Source organism: Carcharhinus amblyrhynchos, chromosome 4 (assembly GCF_965287045.1).
Source record: "Carcharhinus amblyrhynchos chromosome 4, sCarAmb.v2.hapA, whole genome shotgun sequence".
NCBI lineage: Eukaryota > Metazoa > Chordata > Chondrichthyes > Carcharhiniformes > Carcharhinidae > Carcharhinus > Carcharhinus amblyrhynchos.
In genome coordinates, this window is record NC_137327.1 from 22,145,606 (window position 1) to 22,163,551 (window position 17,946).

Here is a 17,946-nt window from a genome sequence, read left to right on the forward strand (position 1 = left end):
TGGAGGTTTTGGAGAGAATATAGAGATTTGCAAAATGGTACCAAGAATGAAGGATCAAAGTTATATGGAAAGAATGTAAAAGCTACTTAGATAATGATAAGAGGCAACTTGAATGAGGTGTTTAAAATCATGAATGGTCAAGACAGGGTGAGTTCGAACAAACTAAAGGGAAATGATTTCCAATGGCTGAAGGGTTGATAATTAGGGGAAAAACATTTCACACACAACTGGCTTCGCCTGGTAAGATGGTGGAAGTTGGTTAAACAGTTGACTTAAAAAGGGATTTGGATAACTACTTGAAGGAGAAAGAAATTGCAAGAAGCTGAGGAGCACCACTAATTGAACAATTCTTCAAAACAGCTAACACTTAAGCAACAGGCCAAGTAATCTCCTTCAGTCCTGCTAAATAGCTCTCCCATTTTTGCATGATGTCGGCATAATGTGATATTAAAGTCATTTTGCGCAAGAAATCCAAATTTCAGAAAATCAGAATAATACTGCTAAAAGGTATTTGCTGCCTTAATTGTGCAATGCCATCTGTTCCTGGGGGTTTCACTTTCAATTTGTAAATTCAATTGAAGATGAACCCAAATAATCCAGTTACCACAGAAGTTCAGTCAAGTGCTTGACCTGTTGTTATTTAACTTTCTCTCCTTAAAACCCCAGAAATGCTTCAGATAACCCTAATTCTCCCTTCAACAAGAGTGGGAAGTTTTCACCTCAGACTTCATGATGCTCTCCAACAAAACCAATCAATTAAAGATACTTTATTATCAGGCCAGGTAATGTTCTCATTTCCCTTCACAGTGATACAGAGCCTCCTACAGCATTATGTGGCACTTCAAGTTGCTTGAACTGATCCCTTCATTGGACCTAAATCTGTTTTGGGTCTAAACCAGCTTTTCTGAATGAAAGCCAGTGCTCTTTTTATTAAACAACCAGCATGCCATACGGCGAGTGTTGTTTTAATTCTCAGGTGTCCCTGCTGCTCAAGTTGCAACACATCCTGTTTTAATTCCGTTGCATTTCTAACGTTCAATCAATTTGCCCACTGTAGACAATGACAATACTGAATTAATGCCACCACATTATCAGAATCTGGTGAGGCAAAACATAAAGCATCCTTGCAGTTGCAGGTTTAAAAAATAAATGATTTGTGAAAGCGTGCAGACAACACATTCACTCTATTATTAGATGTTCTAAATTCTACAGCTGAACAGTTAACCACTGATGTACATGGTCTCTCAAAATATATACAATTAATTACATCTGCATGATTGCAGGTTACCTTCTTCCCCATTTGCAAATTAATAAAGTACACAATGGTAAAGGTGGGGCAAAAGGAATGTGATTAAATGAAAATATTCTTTTAACATTCCAACATTTTTAGTTCAGTCTGTCCAATCAAAGCTCCCCAGAGATGCAGTACTGCGAGATCTCCATTACTGGTTTTAATCAATGGCTAACAACTTAATCACTGCAGTCATACATGTGTTTGCTTTTTAGGAAAATGTAATGAACCACTGCAGTTAAATTGCTAAGAAAACAATGAGGTATTTGTTAACACAGGGGTGTGCCAGTGTCTGAAAAGTTACCCAGACCCTGAGTTTAGCTTAAAAAAATTAAGTGAATGCAGCATAATCAAAAACTTCAATGTTTGGTTATAAGTTTTGGACAAAGGAGCATTATCAAATACATGTATGAAATAATTCATGCATCAATCTTTCAACAAACAGTTGCAAAATTCAGCTGTCCAATAACTCCCATTGATATATTTCACAAACAGTGTTCAAGAAATCGGGCAGCATGATGGCACAGTGGTAAATACTGCTGCCTTACAGCATCAGGGATCCAGTTCAATTCCAGCCTTGGGTGACTGTGTGGAGTTTGCACAATCTGCCCGTGTCTGTATGGATTTCCTCCAGTGCTCAAATTTCCTCCCACACTCCAAAAGATGTGCAGGTTAAGTTGATTTGCCATGTTAAATTGCCCCTTAGCGTCAAGAGGACTTGCAAGTACATGGGGTTACAGGGCTAGGGCCTGGGTGGGATTGTTGTCACTGCAGTCTCATTGGGTCAAATGGCCTCCTTCTGCACAGTAGGGATTCTATGAAATCCACAGAATAAAAACATACTTCCATCCACATTGTACACTTCAAAACAATAAAATAACTGCAAGTCTTTTCGAACATTGATTGTCACAGTAGCTGATATATAGGGATAAACTGCATCAAACCTATTCTTTAATGCTGTTTGCTGTTTGTCTAGAGCAACAAAAGACTTTGGACATAATAAACATCTCACCTGCTGGCTTAGTGTATTTGCAGTAAAAAGTCTGACAACACCAGGTTTTAGTCCAACCTATTTATTTGATAATATGCTTGCGAGTATATTATCAAATAAATAGGTTGGACTAAAACCTGGTGTTGTCAGACTTTTTACTGTGTTTACGCCAGTCCAACGCCGGCATACCCACATCATTAGTGTATTTGCACAACCCGTATGGTACATTTACAATGGAAGAAGATAGAAAGAAAGAGCAATTGCCTCAGGACATGGCAAAATGCTTCACAGTCAATGATGTACATTTGAAGTGTAATTACTGTTCTGATGTGGCGAGAAACAGCAGACAATTTTGCACTTCAAGGATCCACAAATAGCAACCAGATAAATGAGCAGATCATCTGTTTTAGTGGTGTTGGCTGAGGAATAAACCTTGGCCAAGAGACAATGAAAACTCCCCTGCACTTTTTGAGTCGCGCCAAGGGACTTTTTACATTTGTGGAAACGCGAGTTAAACTGAAGTTCCATCAACCTTAAAAGAAGATTGATGGAGTTTTAGTTTAACTTGCGCTTCCACAGAGCAAAGTCAGAAGGTGAGTTAATCCAAGCCCCCAATCCCAGAAACCAATAAGAGAATGACACTGAAAAAGATGTTGGTGCATGTTATCCGCTTAAAGATATTTGTCATGAGGAAATAACTCCTATTTTTGGTTGTGCAATGGGAGAGAAACTGAGCATATGGGACTTGCTTTCACATCTAAATCAGCTTGTCACAGTGAATAGAAAGAATTAAGGTCTGTGTTTGTGTGTGTATATATATATATGTGTGTGTGTGTGTGTGTGTGTGTGTGTGTGTATATACACATGACAGTGCCTTTAACATAAGAATGAGACAGCGCTTTTTCTATGTAAAAATTGACCATTCTGTATGACTGCAATAATAATCATTTTAAATGAAATAATGATGTAATACTGTGCCCCAGGTTAATTAATGCATTTATGGTACATTAATTAGCTGTTGACAAGGAAAATCAGAAAGAAAATTGTGATGCTAAGGGGTGTTAGAAAAATTTGCCAAGTTCCACATGAATTTTAAGGGTTCTGCCTTAGCAGCTTTGTCTTCTGCATCATATCACCTTGCTGATGAAGATTACAGCCCTCCGTCTGGAGTTGGGTTACAGAGCTTAATTTTGTCAAGACATCCTCAATTTCCTTTTTCAAAACATTGCACAAAGTAACAAATAGTCAGACAGAACACGTCATGGACTCTGTTATAATGCAGCTTTTCTTGGCAAGCAAATACTCTCAAACGTATTTTCTAAATTGAAGAAACATGAAGTCTCCAACTGAGAGAACATGCTAATCAGATTTTAGTAATTGGAGCTGAGAATTAGACATCATTACTATCTGTGCTGTTTCATCAGAATTTTATACTTTGGTTTTTACTTTCATGCTGTAAATCACTGTACTTTCTTCCCCTTTATATATCTTCCACAGACCACTTTCAATTCTAGAGTCAGCTGCCAGGAAGCAGGTTCACTGACTGAAGCATGACCGGTTTGCAGAGCAGATATCAGTGACTTGTCACAAGGAAGATTCTGTGTCACTCCACCAACCATGTGGCAATTAACCACTGTAACTGAGAACTAGTTTTATTTTAAGCTGGTTTTGTGGTAATATCCTGCTTTAGTTTAATACTGTAGTGATTTTCAATCTTTATATGTGCATATATAGATTTCAAAGCTATTTTTTCTCCTCCCAGTTATTTTATCATTTTCCTGCTCTGGTTCTTTCCGTGAATGTATTGACTTACTGAAGGGATACAATTCTGTCGGCACTGAGCATATCAAACTTGTGGCCCTTAATTACATGAGCCTCACCAAAGGGGTATGCAACCATGGGGTGGGGGCTGTTTGCAGACAAGCCCAATCTTGCCTTACTGAAATATCTAATACTATTTCAGCAAAAATGCTAAATATTTGTCATAAGCAGCCACTCAGCCTCATTTATCCTCAATTCAGGAAAATGAAGCCAACTGTAGCATTTCAACTATGAAAAATGAAAATCCTCCATTCACAGCCAATTAAGTACTTTTTTAAAAGTGTAGCCACTGTTGTAAAGTCAAACTAGCTAGTGCCGGCCAGTTAACAGCACAAGTCAGTGACAGAATCTGGCACCTTTCCGGTCTATGTGGTTCAGATACTCTACTAAATACATCAGGGAAATGAGATTTTACCCTTTTTAAACAAACACTATATTTAACTTCACAATTACATGTGGTCTAGCTCCCTCTGATATTCATATTCAAATAAAACATCTAATCATGCAAAATATAGACAATCAATGCAGTTCAAAGACTTGAGTATAAAGATGAAACAACTACATTTCAGCCAGGTTCTTCAACCAGCCAGAATCAAATGTTTTTATGACATTCTACCATGGAACCTGAAAATAATTATTTCTGCCATGATCAAATGACAGTTATAAATAACATACCAGTTATACAATTTAAACAATTTATAGATTATATGGATCGATAAGCCCATTGAGTAAAAAGGTAAATCAATTGATGGTTAATTTCCGTTCATACATTCCATAAATTTCTGAAAAATTAACCTCCAATTAGACATAACAAAAATTGAATTTTATTTCAACTTTTATTCCCTGATTTCCAAATACATTTGATTTTTGGAAGAAACTACAATCTCTATGCAACATATCAGTGGATACACAGGTTTCTGGTCAAAGGTATGATGCCCCTATGCTACAAATGCAATTCCAAAATAACTTGCAAGGCTAATGCTGAAAAAGGCACCTTTAAAGTGTTCATTCTGCTATCAGCCCTTCAGCCACAGGAAAATAATTTACCATTTGTCTGAATTACCAATTCAATAAGTTAATAATCTGTACAAAATAAAGCCCCGTGAAGAAGGAAAAAAAGCATTCTTTTGAACAATTCCAACTCTTACCTCACTCTATCTCGAGAATCATTGGTATGTGAGGGGGAACATTTTGAATCGTCTTCACCTGCGCTTTGACAACTTCTGTCATTCTGCTGGAATTCTGTAGAAGAAACATAGGATAAAAACTAGTGGACACAATCAGCAGTTAATCATAACCTTGGCAAAGAGCTTTCCTTTTCAACACAAAACTATAACTCAAAATAAATTACTTTGTCCAACCAGCTTAGAACTTATTCAGATAGCCTTAATTTAGTTTAACTTGTATGATGTTTTTCCACCATTTTAATCATAAGATATGCCACAGGTGAAAAGGACATCCAGATTCTCCTACTTAAATGCACGTCATACTTAAGGCCACTAACTTATACTGCTGGAGCGGTCTCAGAAAATACATACCAGCTCTATGTGAAGTTTACCCATAATCTCCTGAACGAGCATACTTAACAAGTTTAACAAATGAAACAAAAGCTAATGGAGACTTGAAATGTAAGAATGTGAACTGCCAAAACTACTGTTTAATTTGTTGTTGGGTTGACAAATTTTACAAGCTACTGTGATCATACAAGGAGTTAATAATGCAGTCAGACATTTTCCATTAGTGTTTAAAGTTTCTACTGTCAGCGCTGGCAGTCTAATAATTCTAGGTTTAAAAAAGATTTGCACTTTTAATTTTCAACACTAACATGTTTTAATCTAAATGTCTAATTTGCAATTAATTATTCTAATAATTCTTTAATTTTGCAAATCACAAGATGCCACACAAAACTGTAAAATATTCCAAAGCAAGTTCAGAAAAGCAAGATAATTTCATTAATACTGAACATTGTGAGAAAATACACAACCAATTAAAATATATTCATGTGTCATGCAAAATATTTATGGAAAATAACAAATACCTGGCAGCAATTAGAATTTATCAAGAAATTCTGCTTCTATCATAAACTACAAGAGCAAAACTCTTGTTGTTTATAAAGTACTCCTTCATCGCTGAAATTATATTAGTCTCAATATCAACCAATGGCACTTGTTCCTTTAAAATAATATTCAGTTTTTGTTTTATGTGGGAGATTTTTTTTACTGCCAGTACCTGATTGATAACATTATTGCCAGTTAACCTCAAAAACTCTCTTCATAATCAACTGCAGATTACACTGGCTCCACATAAGTTAGATGAGCGCTCCACAATCGGAAAGAAAGTTGAGAACATATATTCTTTAGAATGGAAGCAATTGTATGCCAGTTTTTTCTAAATAATTTTTCTATTCATGGATTGGAGAAAACTATAATTTCCAAACAAAACTTTTGAGAATTTTGTATTACATAAATCTTTTAACATAGCAACGTTCAAAAAATTCACCTCAACTAGACTGTTGTAGCCAACAATTTCAGAAACAAAGGTTACATGCAGTTATTTGAGGGTAAAGACTGAGGTACATGTTCAATAGTTGCAGTGTCAGTCTGGCTCAATGAGTCAAACTCTTGCCTCTGAGTCACAAGATTCCAGATTCAAATCCTACTCAAGGGCTTGAGCAGAAACATCAAGGCTAAGATTCCAGTGCAGTACTAAGGGAGTCCTGCGCTGTTAGAGGTGTTATTTTGGTGACCAAGTGTACTGCGTCAAAATTCGCAGATAACACTAAGATGAGTGGCAGAGCAAAGTGTGTAGAAGACTTGAAAGTCTGCAGAGACATAGATAGTATAAGTGAGCGGGCAAAGATCTGGAAGATTGAGTATAATGTGGTAAATGTGAGGTCATCCATTTTGGTAGGAATAACAGCAAAATGGACTATTATTTAAATGGTAAAAAATTGCAGCTTGCTACAATGCAGAGGGACCTGGGCATCCTAGCGTATGAATCACAAAATGTTGGTTTGCAGGTACAGCAGGTAATTAACAAGGCAAATGGAATTTTGTCCTTCATTGTTAGATGGATGGAGTTTAAAAACAGGGAGATTATGTTGCAGCTGTGTAACGTGCTGGTGAGGCCACATCTGGAGTACTGTGTACAGTTTTGGTCTCCTTACTTGAGAAAAGATATACTGGCACTAGAGGAGTTGCAGAGGAGATTCACTAGGTTGATCCCAGAGTTGAGACGGTTGGCTTATGAGGAAAAACTGAGTAAACTGGGACTATACTCACTGGAATTCAGAAGAATGAGGAAGGTCTTATATGAATGGAATAAGACAGAAGCAGAGAGATTGTTTCTACTAGCAAGTGAAACGAGAACTAAGGGGCATGGTCTCAAAATAAGGGGGAGCAGATTTACGACTGAGTTGAGGAGGAACTTCTTCAGCCAAAGGATTGTGAATTTGTGGAATTCCCTGTCCAGTGAAGCAGTTGAGGCTACCTCGTTGAATGTTTTAAGGCAAGGATAGATAAATTTTTGAACAGTAAAGGAATTACAGACTATAGTGAACGAGCGGGTAAGTGGAGCTGAGTTCATGAAAAGATCAGCCATGATCTTACTGAATGGCGGATCAGGCGCGAGGGGCCAGATGGCTTGCTCCTGCTCCTGCTCCTAGTTCTTAATAAAGCCAAGCCCCATCTCTCTGCTTGAGCGATGTGAAAGATCCCATGACACTATTTGAAAGAAGAGCAGAGGACCCATCTCTGGTGTCCTGGTCATTAGCTATCCCGCAATCAAAATAATAAATATAGATTATCTGATCATTATCACATTGTTCTTTGTGGGTGTTTGCTGTGCACACATTGGCAGCCAAGTTTCCTACACTGCAATAGTAACCATACTTCAAAAATTCTTCCTTAGTTATAAACACCAAGACACCTGATGGTTGTGAAAAGCACTATATAAATGCACGTCTTTCTTTTCCACTATTTCTTTTCATCACTAGGTGTTTTTCCAATATGAATGGTAATGACTCTATTAAATGAAAATGCAACTTACCTTTTCAGATGAAATACCTCTTAACAATAAATGCTTTAAAAAAAGTTTTCAGTAAACTAATATCTACAACATAGACATATACTTTCATGTAATTTAATGATGTCCACTCCATCTATTATTGAAATACTGAACAAAAAAACGTCCTGCCATTTCCAACACTGACATGTTGCACCAAGCAGCCTCTTGCTGCACTGCAAATTCTAAAATTCCCTTGTGATTGCAAACACAAACTCTGTTCATTGAAATCCAAATATTTTATGTGGCCTCCCACCTTCCAGGGTCTTATTCATTTTTGATTTTGGAAATAATCTGAGAAAATAAATAAAAGTTGGCTGTGGGCAGCAAATGCAATTATTAAGTCTCACAATTTTAAATCAGTTGCAAAAAGTTAAGCGACAAATTAGAATCTTGCTGCTTTTCAAAACTGTGATGGACAGATAAAGTTAAAGTGAGCATAATTTGATGTCTTTAAAAATGGCCATAGGCAATCCTTAGATTTTGAACTGATATGGTATTACATCAAAAGGTCAAATTGTACATTGAACTACTCAGATCAAACCAAACACAGAAGCTGTGTGCTCATGTCTCAGTGCATGAATATTTCATTGAATTCTTAGAATTGATACATGCAGACCAGGAAGGTCTTAATTTCATTGCCTTGTCTATGTTAAAGTTAGCTGATCTGCACTCGAGTTGTTGCAATTGCTATCTGCATCTCTGAGGGGGCGGGGAGGGGCTATCAAATTTTATTGCACTTTGACCAATTGTATCTCACTTACTTCCAAAACAAGGTGACCGAATAAATTCTAGTATGGCCACCAGTAGAACACATATTAAATACTCTTGAAAAGAGAGACGTGTCGCTGAAGCTTTCTTTCTTGCACTCATCAGGACAAAGAATTCCAAATTTCAAACAGTCACAACAATTTATATTACAGGAAAAATAGGATGCTGATTTAGTCACCAATTAGTAGTATAAGTTATGATCATTTGAAATTTGGCACTATTGTGTCTGTCCTGATGAGCGCAAGACAAAAAGTTTTGGCAACATGCCTCTCTTTTCAGCAACATCAAATTCTGTACTTCCAGGCAACTGTCATTTTAAATTGATTTTCAACACTATTCGTAATAATCTTGTTTAAAAGTGAGCCATATTTTAAAACCAACAGTTAAATCAATCCTTAGTACAACAGAACAGATTCAAAGATAGTACATATAATAAGGACAACATGTGTAAACTCTCCAATTTAACAAACTAGGTCTTACAGGTTGTATGTAAAGTGCAAGAGGGAAGCCAGGGAAAGGGTTGGTCCACTCAAAGATAGTGGAGGGAATCTATGCATGGAAATAGAGGAAATGGGTGAGATACTAAATGAATACTTTGCCTCAGTATTCATCAAAGAGAACTACTTGGTTGATAAGGAGCCTAGGTTCGGGTATGTAGATATTCTGGGTCATGTTGATGTCAAAAAGGTGGTGATGGGCATCTTAAAAAGCATTAAAGTAGATAAATTCCCATGACCTGATGGGATCTACCCCTGAATACCAAGGAAAGCAAGGAAGGAAATTGTTGGGGCCTTGACAGAAATCTTTGTATCCTCTTTGGCTACAGATGAAGTTCCAGAACACTGGAGTTGGCATTTCTCTCCCCTTCCTCATCCACCTGATCATTGGCCCCTCCCATTGATCATGCCCCCCCCCAAAACAAAAAAATTCCCTCCCCCCTCAGTCACAGCTAGCATGAGCATGATACCAGCCTGGCAGTGCCAATCACTGCCTGGTCATGTCCCTCTTCCCCAGGGGCTATATTCACCACAATTGGCTCACGTCTAGGTGAATCTGTTGCAAGTCATGTATGTGTAGTGTCATTATAAGGTGGGAGGATTCAATGTACAGCGAGGTGGTGTGTTAATAATATCAAAATATATTAAAAGTCATGTAAAGCAGGTTCATCTGTTCGGTCATGAACCTGGTGAGGAGCAGGAAAGATCCAAAATCATGATCTCGCTGACAAGATCTGCAACTTTTGGATCTTGAGCCCCCACCAGCACTTGTATGGGTGGTGAACACAAGCTCAAGATCGTCTCCTGTGACTCTTTCAACAGCAGATGGGCTACGGCGGGGCAGAAAGATATTATGAAATGGAAGTAGACAGTCTTTGTGATGGAGAGAATGAGGTGAGAAGCTCAGCATCAAATAGCTGAGGTTGCAAAGTACCTGGTTCTGTCCAAGACATGAGTTTTGGAGAAGAATGAAATTAGAGGCAGGTGTATAAACATTATAATGCTGACCAAGGATGATAGCTATCGCATTCCCAATATTTAACTGGAAATGTGCACCTCATGCAAGCATCCTTGAGCACAAATCATGATACCAGGTTACATAAACTTGCTTTTGATTCTCTCTTTAGAAGGATGACGAGTGATTTAACCAAGGCATTTAAAACAATAAAGGGATTTTCATGGCATAGATACAAACAAACTGCTTTCTCTGGTGGCAAAACCTAGAACTAGAGGGCATAATCTTTTAAATGAGAATTAGGCCTTTTGGAATGGAAATCTGGAAACACTTCCCATAAAAAGAATAATGGAAATCTTGAACTTGTTCCCACAAAATGCTGTGGATTCCAGGTCAATTGAAATTTTCATAATTAAAAATCAATATATTTTTGTTGGAGAAGGATATCAAGAAATATGCAAATGCATATAAGTGAGTGGAGGTGCAGATTGACAGTGATCTAATTAAATGGTGGAACATGCCCAAGGACTGAATGACATCCACCTGTATCTATACAGTCCTAGCTGAAACACCAAATTAATAAAATCACAGAACTTATCTAAAAAGTGCCCAATACATCATGAAGACTAGAATCCTTGGTCCTAAATTTCCTTTCAAACAGCTTTGATTTTCTCCAAGTGCGATTATATCATTTTGTAAATTTTATATACATCAGTATTTAAACATACAATAGAAGGGCATAAACTCAGTAATTGTTACCCATTTCAGACAGAGATGAAGACAAATTTCTTCTCTCAGAGGATAGTGAAGCCATGGAATTCTTTATCGTAGGGGCTAGGTCAATAAACACGTTGATAGTAGAGAGAGACAGATATTTAAATCAGTAAGGGAATCAAGGTCAATGGGGATAAGATGAGAAAATGAAGTTGAGGATTATATCAGATCAGTCAGTATCTCATTGAGTGGCAGAGCAAACTCAATGGTCCAAATGGCCGACTTACACTCCTACATCGTAGAATATCTGATGCTAAAACGCCGCCCCTACTATCTTCTACAGGAGTTCACATCTGTTATCCTGGCAGCAGTTTACATCCCAACTCACATGGATGTGAAGACTGTGCTAGATGAAATACATACCACTACAAATAGCCTTGAGACAAAACATTCTGAGGCCTTGTTCATCAAGACTTCAATCGGGCCAAGCTCAAGAGTGAACGAGCAAGGTACAACCAATACGGCTCCTGTTCCAGGACCATACATCCTAGACCACTGCTGCACAAATATCAAACATGCCTACCCACACTTTGGTAAATCAGACCACAAGGTTGTGCTCCTGCTCCAGGCTTACAAGCAAAAACTGAAGCAGGAGAATCCATCAAAGAAAGTCATGCAATGTTGGTCTGAGGAATTGGATGGTCTCCTACAGAACTGCTTAGAGTCAATAGACTGGTCAGCATTTAAAAACTCTGCAACCAGCCTGAACGAGTACACCACTACAATAACTGACTTCATTAGTAAGTGTGTAGAAGACAGTGTACCAAAGAAGGAAATCTGCATGTTCCCCAACTGAAAACTATGGGTGAACAGGGCTATCCACTGCTTGCTGAAGTCCAGGTCTGCAGTGCTCACATAATGTGATCCTGACCTATACAAGAAAGCCAGATACGATCCAAGGAGATCCATCAAAGATACCAAAAGACTGTACTGGACCAAACAAGGGTCCCGGGCCAGCCACACAGACCCCCACAAACTACGGCAAGGTCTACAATACATAATAGGTGACAAGATGAAAGCATGTAAAATGGCCGGCACCAACACACCCCGCCCTGATGAGCTCAATGCATTCTATATTCGTTTTGAGCAAGAGGTCAGCGAGAACGCACCGTCCACTCTGGAGACCTCAAATGAACCTGTATCCGAGGTCACCACTGCAGGTGTCAGAGCAGCCTTCTCAAAGGTCAACCACGGAAAGTAACTGGCCCATATGGGCGACCTAGATAAGCACTCAAATCCTGCACAAACCAGCTGGTGGGGGTATTCGCAGACATCTTCAACTTCTCTTTACAACAATCTGAGGTCCCTATCTGCTTCAAGAAGATGAACATCATCCCAGTACCAAAGAAAAGCCAAGCAGGTTGCCTCAATGACTATCGTCCGGTGGCTCTGACATCCAACATTATGAAGTGCTTCTAAAAGTTAGTCATGGCACGAATCAATTCCAGCCTTACAGATTGCCTGGATCCACTACTGTTCACCTACCTCCACAACAGGTCCACAGCAGATGCAATCTCCCTGGCCCTGCACTCAACCCTGGAATACCTAGATAACAAAGACACCTATGTCAGACTCCTACTTATCGACGACAGCTCAGCCTTCAACACCATTTTTCCTACAAAACTCATCTCCAAACTTGGGTGCCTGGGGCTCGGCTCTTCCCTCTGCAACTGGGTCCTGAATTTCCTAACCCACAGGCAACAGCACTCCTCCATAACACCGGTTTCCCACAAGGCTGTGTTCTCTGTCCCTTACTATACCCTTATACATCTATGACTGTGTGGCCAAATTTCCCTCTAACTCGATTTTCAAGTTTGCTGATGAGACCACTGTAATGGGTCAGATCGCGAACAATGACGAAACAGACTTCAGTAAAGAGGTAGGCAATCTGGTGAGCTGCTGCAACAACAATATCAATATCTCCTTCAATGTTAACAAAATGAAAGAGATATTCATTAAATTCAGGAAGCATAATGGAGGACATGCCCTCATCCACATTAATGGGAATGAAGTAGAAATGGTCAAGAGCTTCAAGACTTTAGTTGTCCAGATCACCAACAACCTGTCCTGGTCCCCCCCCATGCCAACACAATTGTTAAGAAAGCACACCAACACCTTCTGAGTCTTTCTCAGAAGACTAAGGAAATTTGGCATGTCCGCTACAACTCTCATCAATTTTTACAGATGCACCACAAAAAGCATTCTTTCTGGTAATGTCACAGCTTGATAATGACGCCTGCTCTGTCCAAGACCGCAAGAAACTACAAACAGTCGTGAACGAAGCCCAGTCCATCACGGAAACCAGCCTCCCACCCATTGATACTGTGTACACTTTCCACTGACTTGGAAAAGCATAACAAAGGACACCCACACACCCTGGATATTCTCTCTTCCACTTTCTTCCATCAGAAAAAAGATGCAAAAGTCTGAGAACACACACCAACCGACTCAAGAACAGTTTCTTCTCTGCTGCCATCAGACTTTTGAATGAACCTGCCTCACATTAAGTTGAACCTTCTCTACGTCCTAGCTATGACTGTAACCCAACATTCAGCAATCTCGCCTTTCCTTCTCTATGAATGGTATGCTTTGTCTGTATAGCGTGCAAGAAACAATACTTTTCACTGTATATTAACACATGTGACAATAAATAAATCAAATTAAACATTGTATGGTGCAAGTATTATTTCTCTCCAGTCCACTGTTATTGAATAACTACAAAATACAACCTTTTAATACCATTAGAAATATTCTACTGCTTTCAAGTTCTAAAAATATACCGAACAAACATATTTTACACACTCTTCAAAGCACATCCTAAAGTTTTCAATAATCAGAACTAATTATTTTACAAATCACCTTCAGAATTTTGTTGAGCATAGCAAAACTATGAGTTGAATACAAAGAGAAAGGATGAACAGATGTACCAAGCAATTCACAGACCTAATACCTTGCTATCTTCTTTGGTGTCAAACGAGAGGGGTTGGGCCTGGAATTCAGGCTTTGCCGGTTCTCATCAACTTATAGCATCAGATAAAAACTTTGAGTGCAATGTTTGCATACGCTGCAATATTATTTTCTAATGATCTAGCTTATTGTAGCAACAAAACTTGGTTTTCTGATTTTTAAAGAAAATAGTCTATTTACAAATTGTTTTAAGTTTCCAATAATTTTTGGATTTATAACAAATTTAATGTCCTATCAATTCAACATTAAATCCCCTGTGGTATTTTGTACAATAAATTTAGAAATCTAACACAATACAAAAATTTTGCCATTTTCAGCTTCTGGAAATGATGCATGCCGACAGTGGAAAGAACCTAGTTTTAGACATGATAATATCATTATCAATGAAAGTATTGTTGGAATCAAAGTAGAGGAGCTATAAACCAACAGGTGATTAATTCACCAAATAAAAACATGGCTCTCATTTGGCCCAAATCATTGGTATGCCAGCGCTATAATATGTTGTCAATATAAGTCAATGAACTATGTGCAAATATTTTAAAATGATTGAAGAATTAGCTATTGTAAACACCCCTATTTTGCAATTGGTTTAAGAGCCAATGTATTTAAAATCTTCATGGTTTCCTTTCAATCAATTTAAGCTTGACTACTAACACTAAGGTTAAAATCAACTGGAAATGGCAAACATAAGACAAAATTTGGTAGCTTGAAATGAACAACTCTGCAGGATAATATACCCCAAAATACAGTAAGGTTACATACAGATGTTCAACTGAAAAGTTGTTGCTGCTATCATGTGCCTGTAAACAAGATGCATATTTTAAGACAGTATTAAATCCATGATTATTCTTTATCAGAATCAATTTAAGACAAGCAACAGACAACAGCACAGAAAGTTTGCCAAATTAAGCTATTAGAGATTTAGTACATTGAATATTAGAACATCTAACACCACAAAATATAATTTGTTTTGAACTTACCAGTTTTAATACCAACTATAAAAACACATTTTCATTGAAGAGCTGCAAATCAATTAAGGTGCATTAAGTAATTTCTTATGTATGACCCATCACCCGCAATCCAAGCATCAGAATGAACCATGTGTTGCAGTACTTACTTTCTGTCATGATGGTGCCATTAGGCAGATTTCCCAAGTCAACATTAAGGCCATCCAGGCAAACAGTCAATTCACCGCTGCACACAACACCACTTTTGTTTCCCACCTGAAGGTTCAAATTCAGCTGAATGTTCTCCACTGTGAGCAAGAAAAAGTGGGAAAAAAAATGATTTGATTGAGTTTGTTATTTCTCTGTCACTCAAGTGAGAAAACACTATGGGCAGTTTTCATGTCACCAAGTTCTACAAAGACCTTCTGTTGAAGCACACCTGAATTCAAAACCTTTTTTCAGTTCATGGCTGGATGCAGAGACGGATTTTTTTTTTCAAATACTCCATTCTGTACCAACACTGGGAACAAAATGCTTTGACATTCTCCATCTTTAATGCACTAAATCCAACTGTGAGCAGATGACTTCACAAATTTTTACAATGACAATGAGCTGACTTACATAATCTGGGTAAGTCAGAGTAATTTTCTTCTTTGTACATGCACAAGCCCAAGATTGTTTCATGAACATTTTAGCAAGAAATGGATTTGATAGGCAACCCAATGAAATGCATGCACCACACCTCTGCATTACAAATGTAACCCAAGGTAGTAGTTAACCTTTTTAAGCATTTAGAATATATTGTGATGTTAAAGATCTCATATAAATACAAAGTTGTTGTTTTACTGCTACACATTTAAATAGATGACAATTTGAGCATTGTATTACGGCAATTAAAATATGCATTCAGTTTCTGATAAAAAATCCATCAAATTGATATTGTATTCATGAATCACTTAGATTTAACAAATTTCTTATTGCCAAAAATGTGCATTGTGGCATTATTTTGAATAAAATGTTATACTTATCTGTTCTATAAACAGTGAGGAAAATTGCCAAATTACTTTCCCCTTTTAATTTTTTCACCTTAAATCCTCTCCTAAAGATAATGATTTATTGGGGGCACAGTTCCTTAATTCAAGCAACTCTTCAGTAACTAAATCATGTCTCTACAGTTCATATGGGAATCTAAATAGTGACTGGTTGAAGGCTATTTGACTGAGAGAGGCAGCACAGCCAAGCCCAAAGATGTCCCTTTCCAATATCCACACTTGCCTAGATTTGGGGGAAGTGCCAGAGAATTGGCATGTGGAAAATGCCTTATTCAAAAAAGGATTCAAGAACAGTCCCAGCATCTGCAGGCCAGTTAGTCAAAGATCAGTGAGAAGTCCAAGTTTTGGAATCCTTCTTCGGGGAAAAGATCACCTGGCATTAGGAGAACCAGCACAAATTTGCAAAAGGCAGGGATGGTTGGTGAAGAAAACGTAGTGGATTTTTGTCTATTTGAATTCGAAGGAAGTATCCAACAAGGTACCACATAAAAGGCTGGTATACAAAATTGAGGCCAATGCAATAGGAAGGACGGTGTGCATTTGGATCAAAAAATTGGCTGAAAGTAGCAAGTGGTGTTCCCCAAGGGTCAGTGCCAGGACCACTGCTTTTTTTTTGCTATATAAATGACTTGTTGCTTGGAATATAGAATAAAATGTCAAAATTTGCTAATGATATCAAACTTGGAGAAATGGCAAACAGTTATAATAATACAAACTGCCTGCAATAGGCACAATGGACAGACAAGTGGCAGATTGAATTTAATACAAAAAAGTATATGATGATGCATTTTGGCATAAACGATAGGAAATGCATTATAGATTTAATGGCACAATTCGAAAGGGAACGTAGGAACAGATGGAAATGGAAACGCATGAGCATGATCTTTGAAAGTGGCAGGACACATTGAGAGAGTGGTTAACAAAACATAAGTAATAATTTATAATACAGGACAAGTGGCATGGCAATTAAACAACCACTTGAATTCTGTCCTCATGGAAGAGGCAGATAACTTCCCAGAAACACTAGGGGACCAAGGGTCGAGTGGGGAGCAAGAATCGAAGGAAATTTGCATTAGTAAAAATAGTGCTAGGGAAATTAATAGGATCGAAAGTCAATAAATCCCCATGGCCTTATAATCTCCAGCCCAGGGAAATGGCTATGGAAATAGTGGATGCTTTAAGTGTCATGTTCCAAAATGTTGTAGATTCTTGAACAATCCTGGCAGATTGGAAGGTGACAAATGTTAAGTGCACTACTTAAAAAGGAGGGAGAGAGAAAAGAAGGAATTACAGATCAGTTAGCCTATCATCAGTGGTAGGGAAAATGCTAGTTTATAATAAGGGATGTGATAATAGGATATTTAGAAAATAACTGGATTAGCCAAAGTCAACATGTATTTATGAAATGGAAATTGTGTTTGACAAACCTGCTCAAGCGTTTTGAGGATTTAACTAATTGAATAGATAAGGGAGAACTAGTGAACGTGGAGTATTTGGATTTTTAGAAATCTTTTGATGAAATCCAACAGGTTAGTGTGCAAAACTAAAACATATAGGTTTGGGAGTAATATACTGGCAATGGATTCAGAATTGCTTAGCAAACAGAAAACAGGAAATAGAAATAGATCAGTCCTTTTTGGAATGGCAGGCAGTGACTAGTTTGTTACCTCAGGGATCAGTGCTTGGCCCCCAGCTATTCCCAAGATATGTCAATAATTTGGATCAGGGAACAAAATGTAATAACCCCAAGTTTGCTGTTGGAGCAATACTAGGTGGGAATGAAAGTGGTGAAGAGGATGTTAAGAGGCTACAAAGTGA

General features: G+C 37.9%; 1 protein-coding gene across 3 annotated transcripts in view; it reads right to left on the reverse strand.

The window, feature by feature from the left end:
* wwp2 (WW domain containing E3 ubiquitin protein ligase 2) overlaps window positions 1-17,946 on the reverse strand; it is a 214,609-nt gene that overhangs the window by 126,068 nt on the left and 70,595 nt on the right. For all 3 annotated transcript variants that reach the window (XM_080186797.1, XM_080186798.1, XM_080186796.1), the window contains exons 5-6: window positions 15,247-15,384; window positions 5,252-5,345 (exon numbers count right to left, since the gene is read on the reverse strand). In XM_080186797.1, the coding sequence (XP_080042923.1) occupies window positions 5,252-5,345; window positions 15,247-15,384 (232 nt within the window). The remainder of the gene's footprint in view (window positions 1-5,251; window positions 5,346-15,246; window positions 15,385-17,946) is intronic.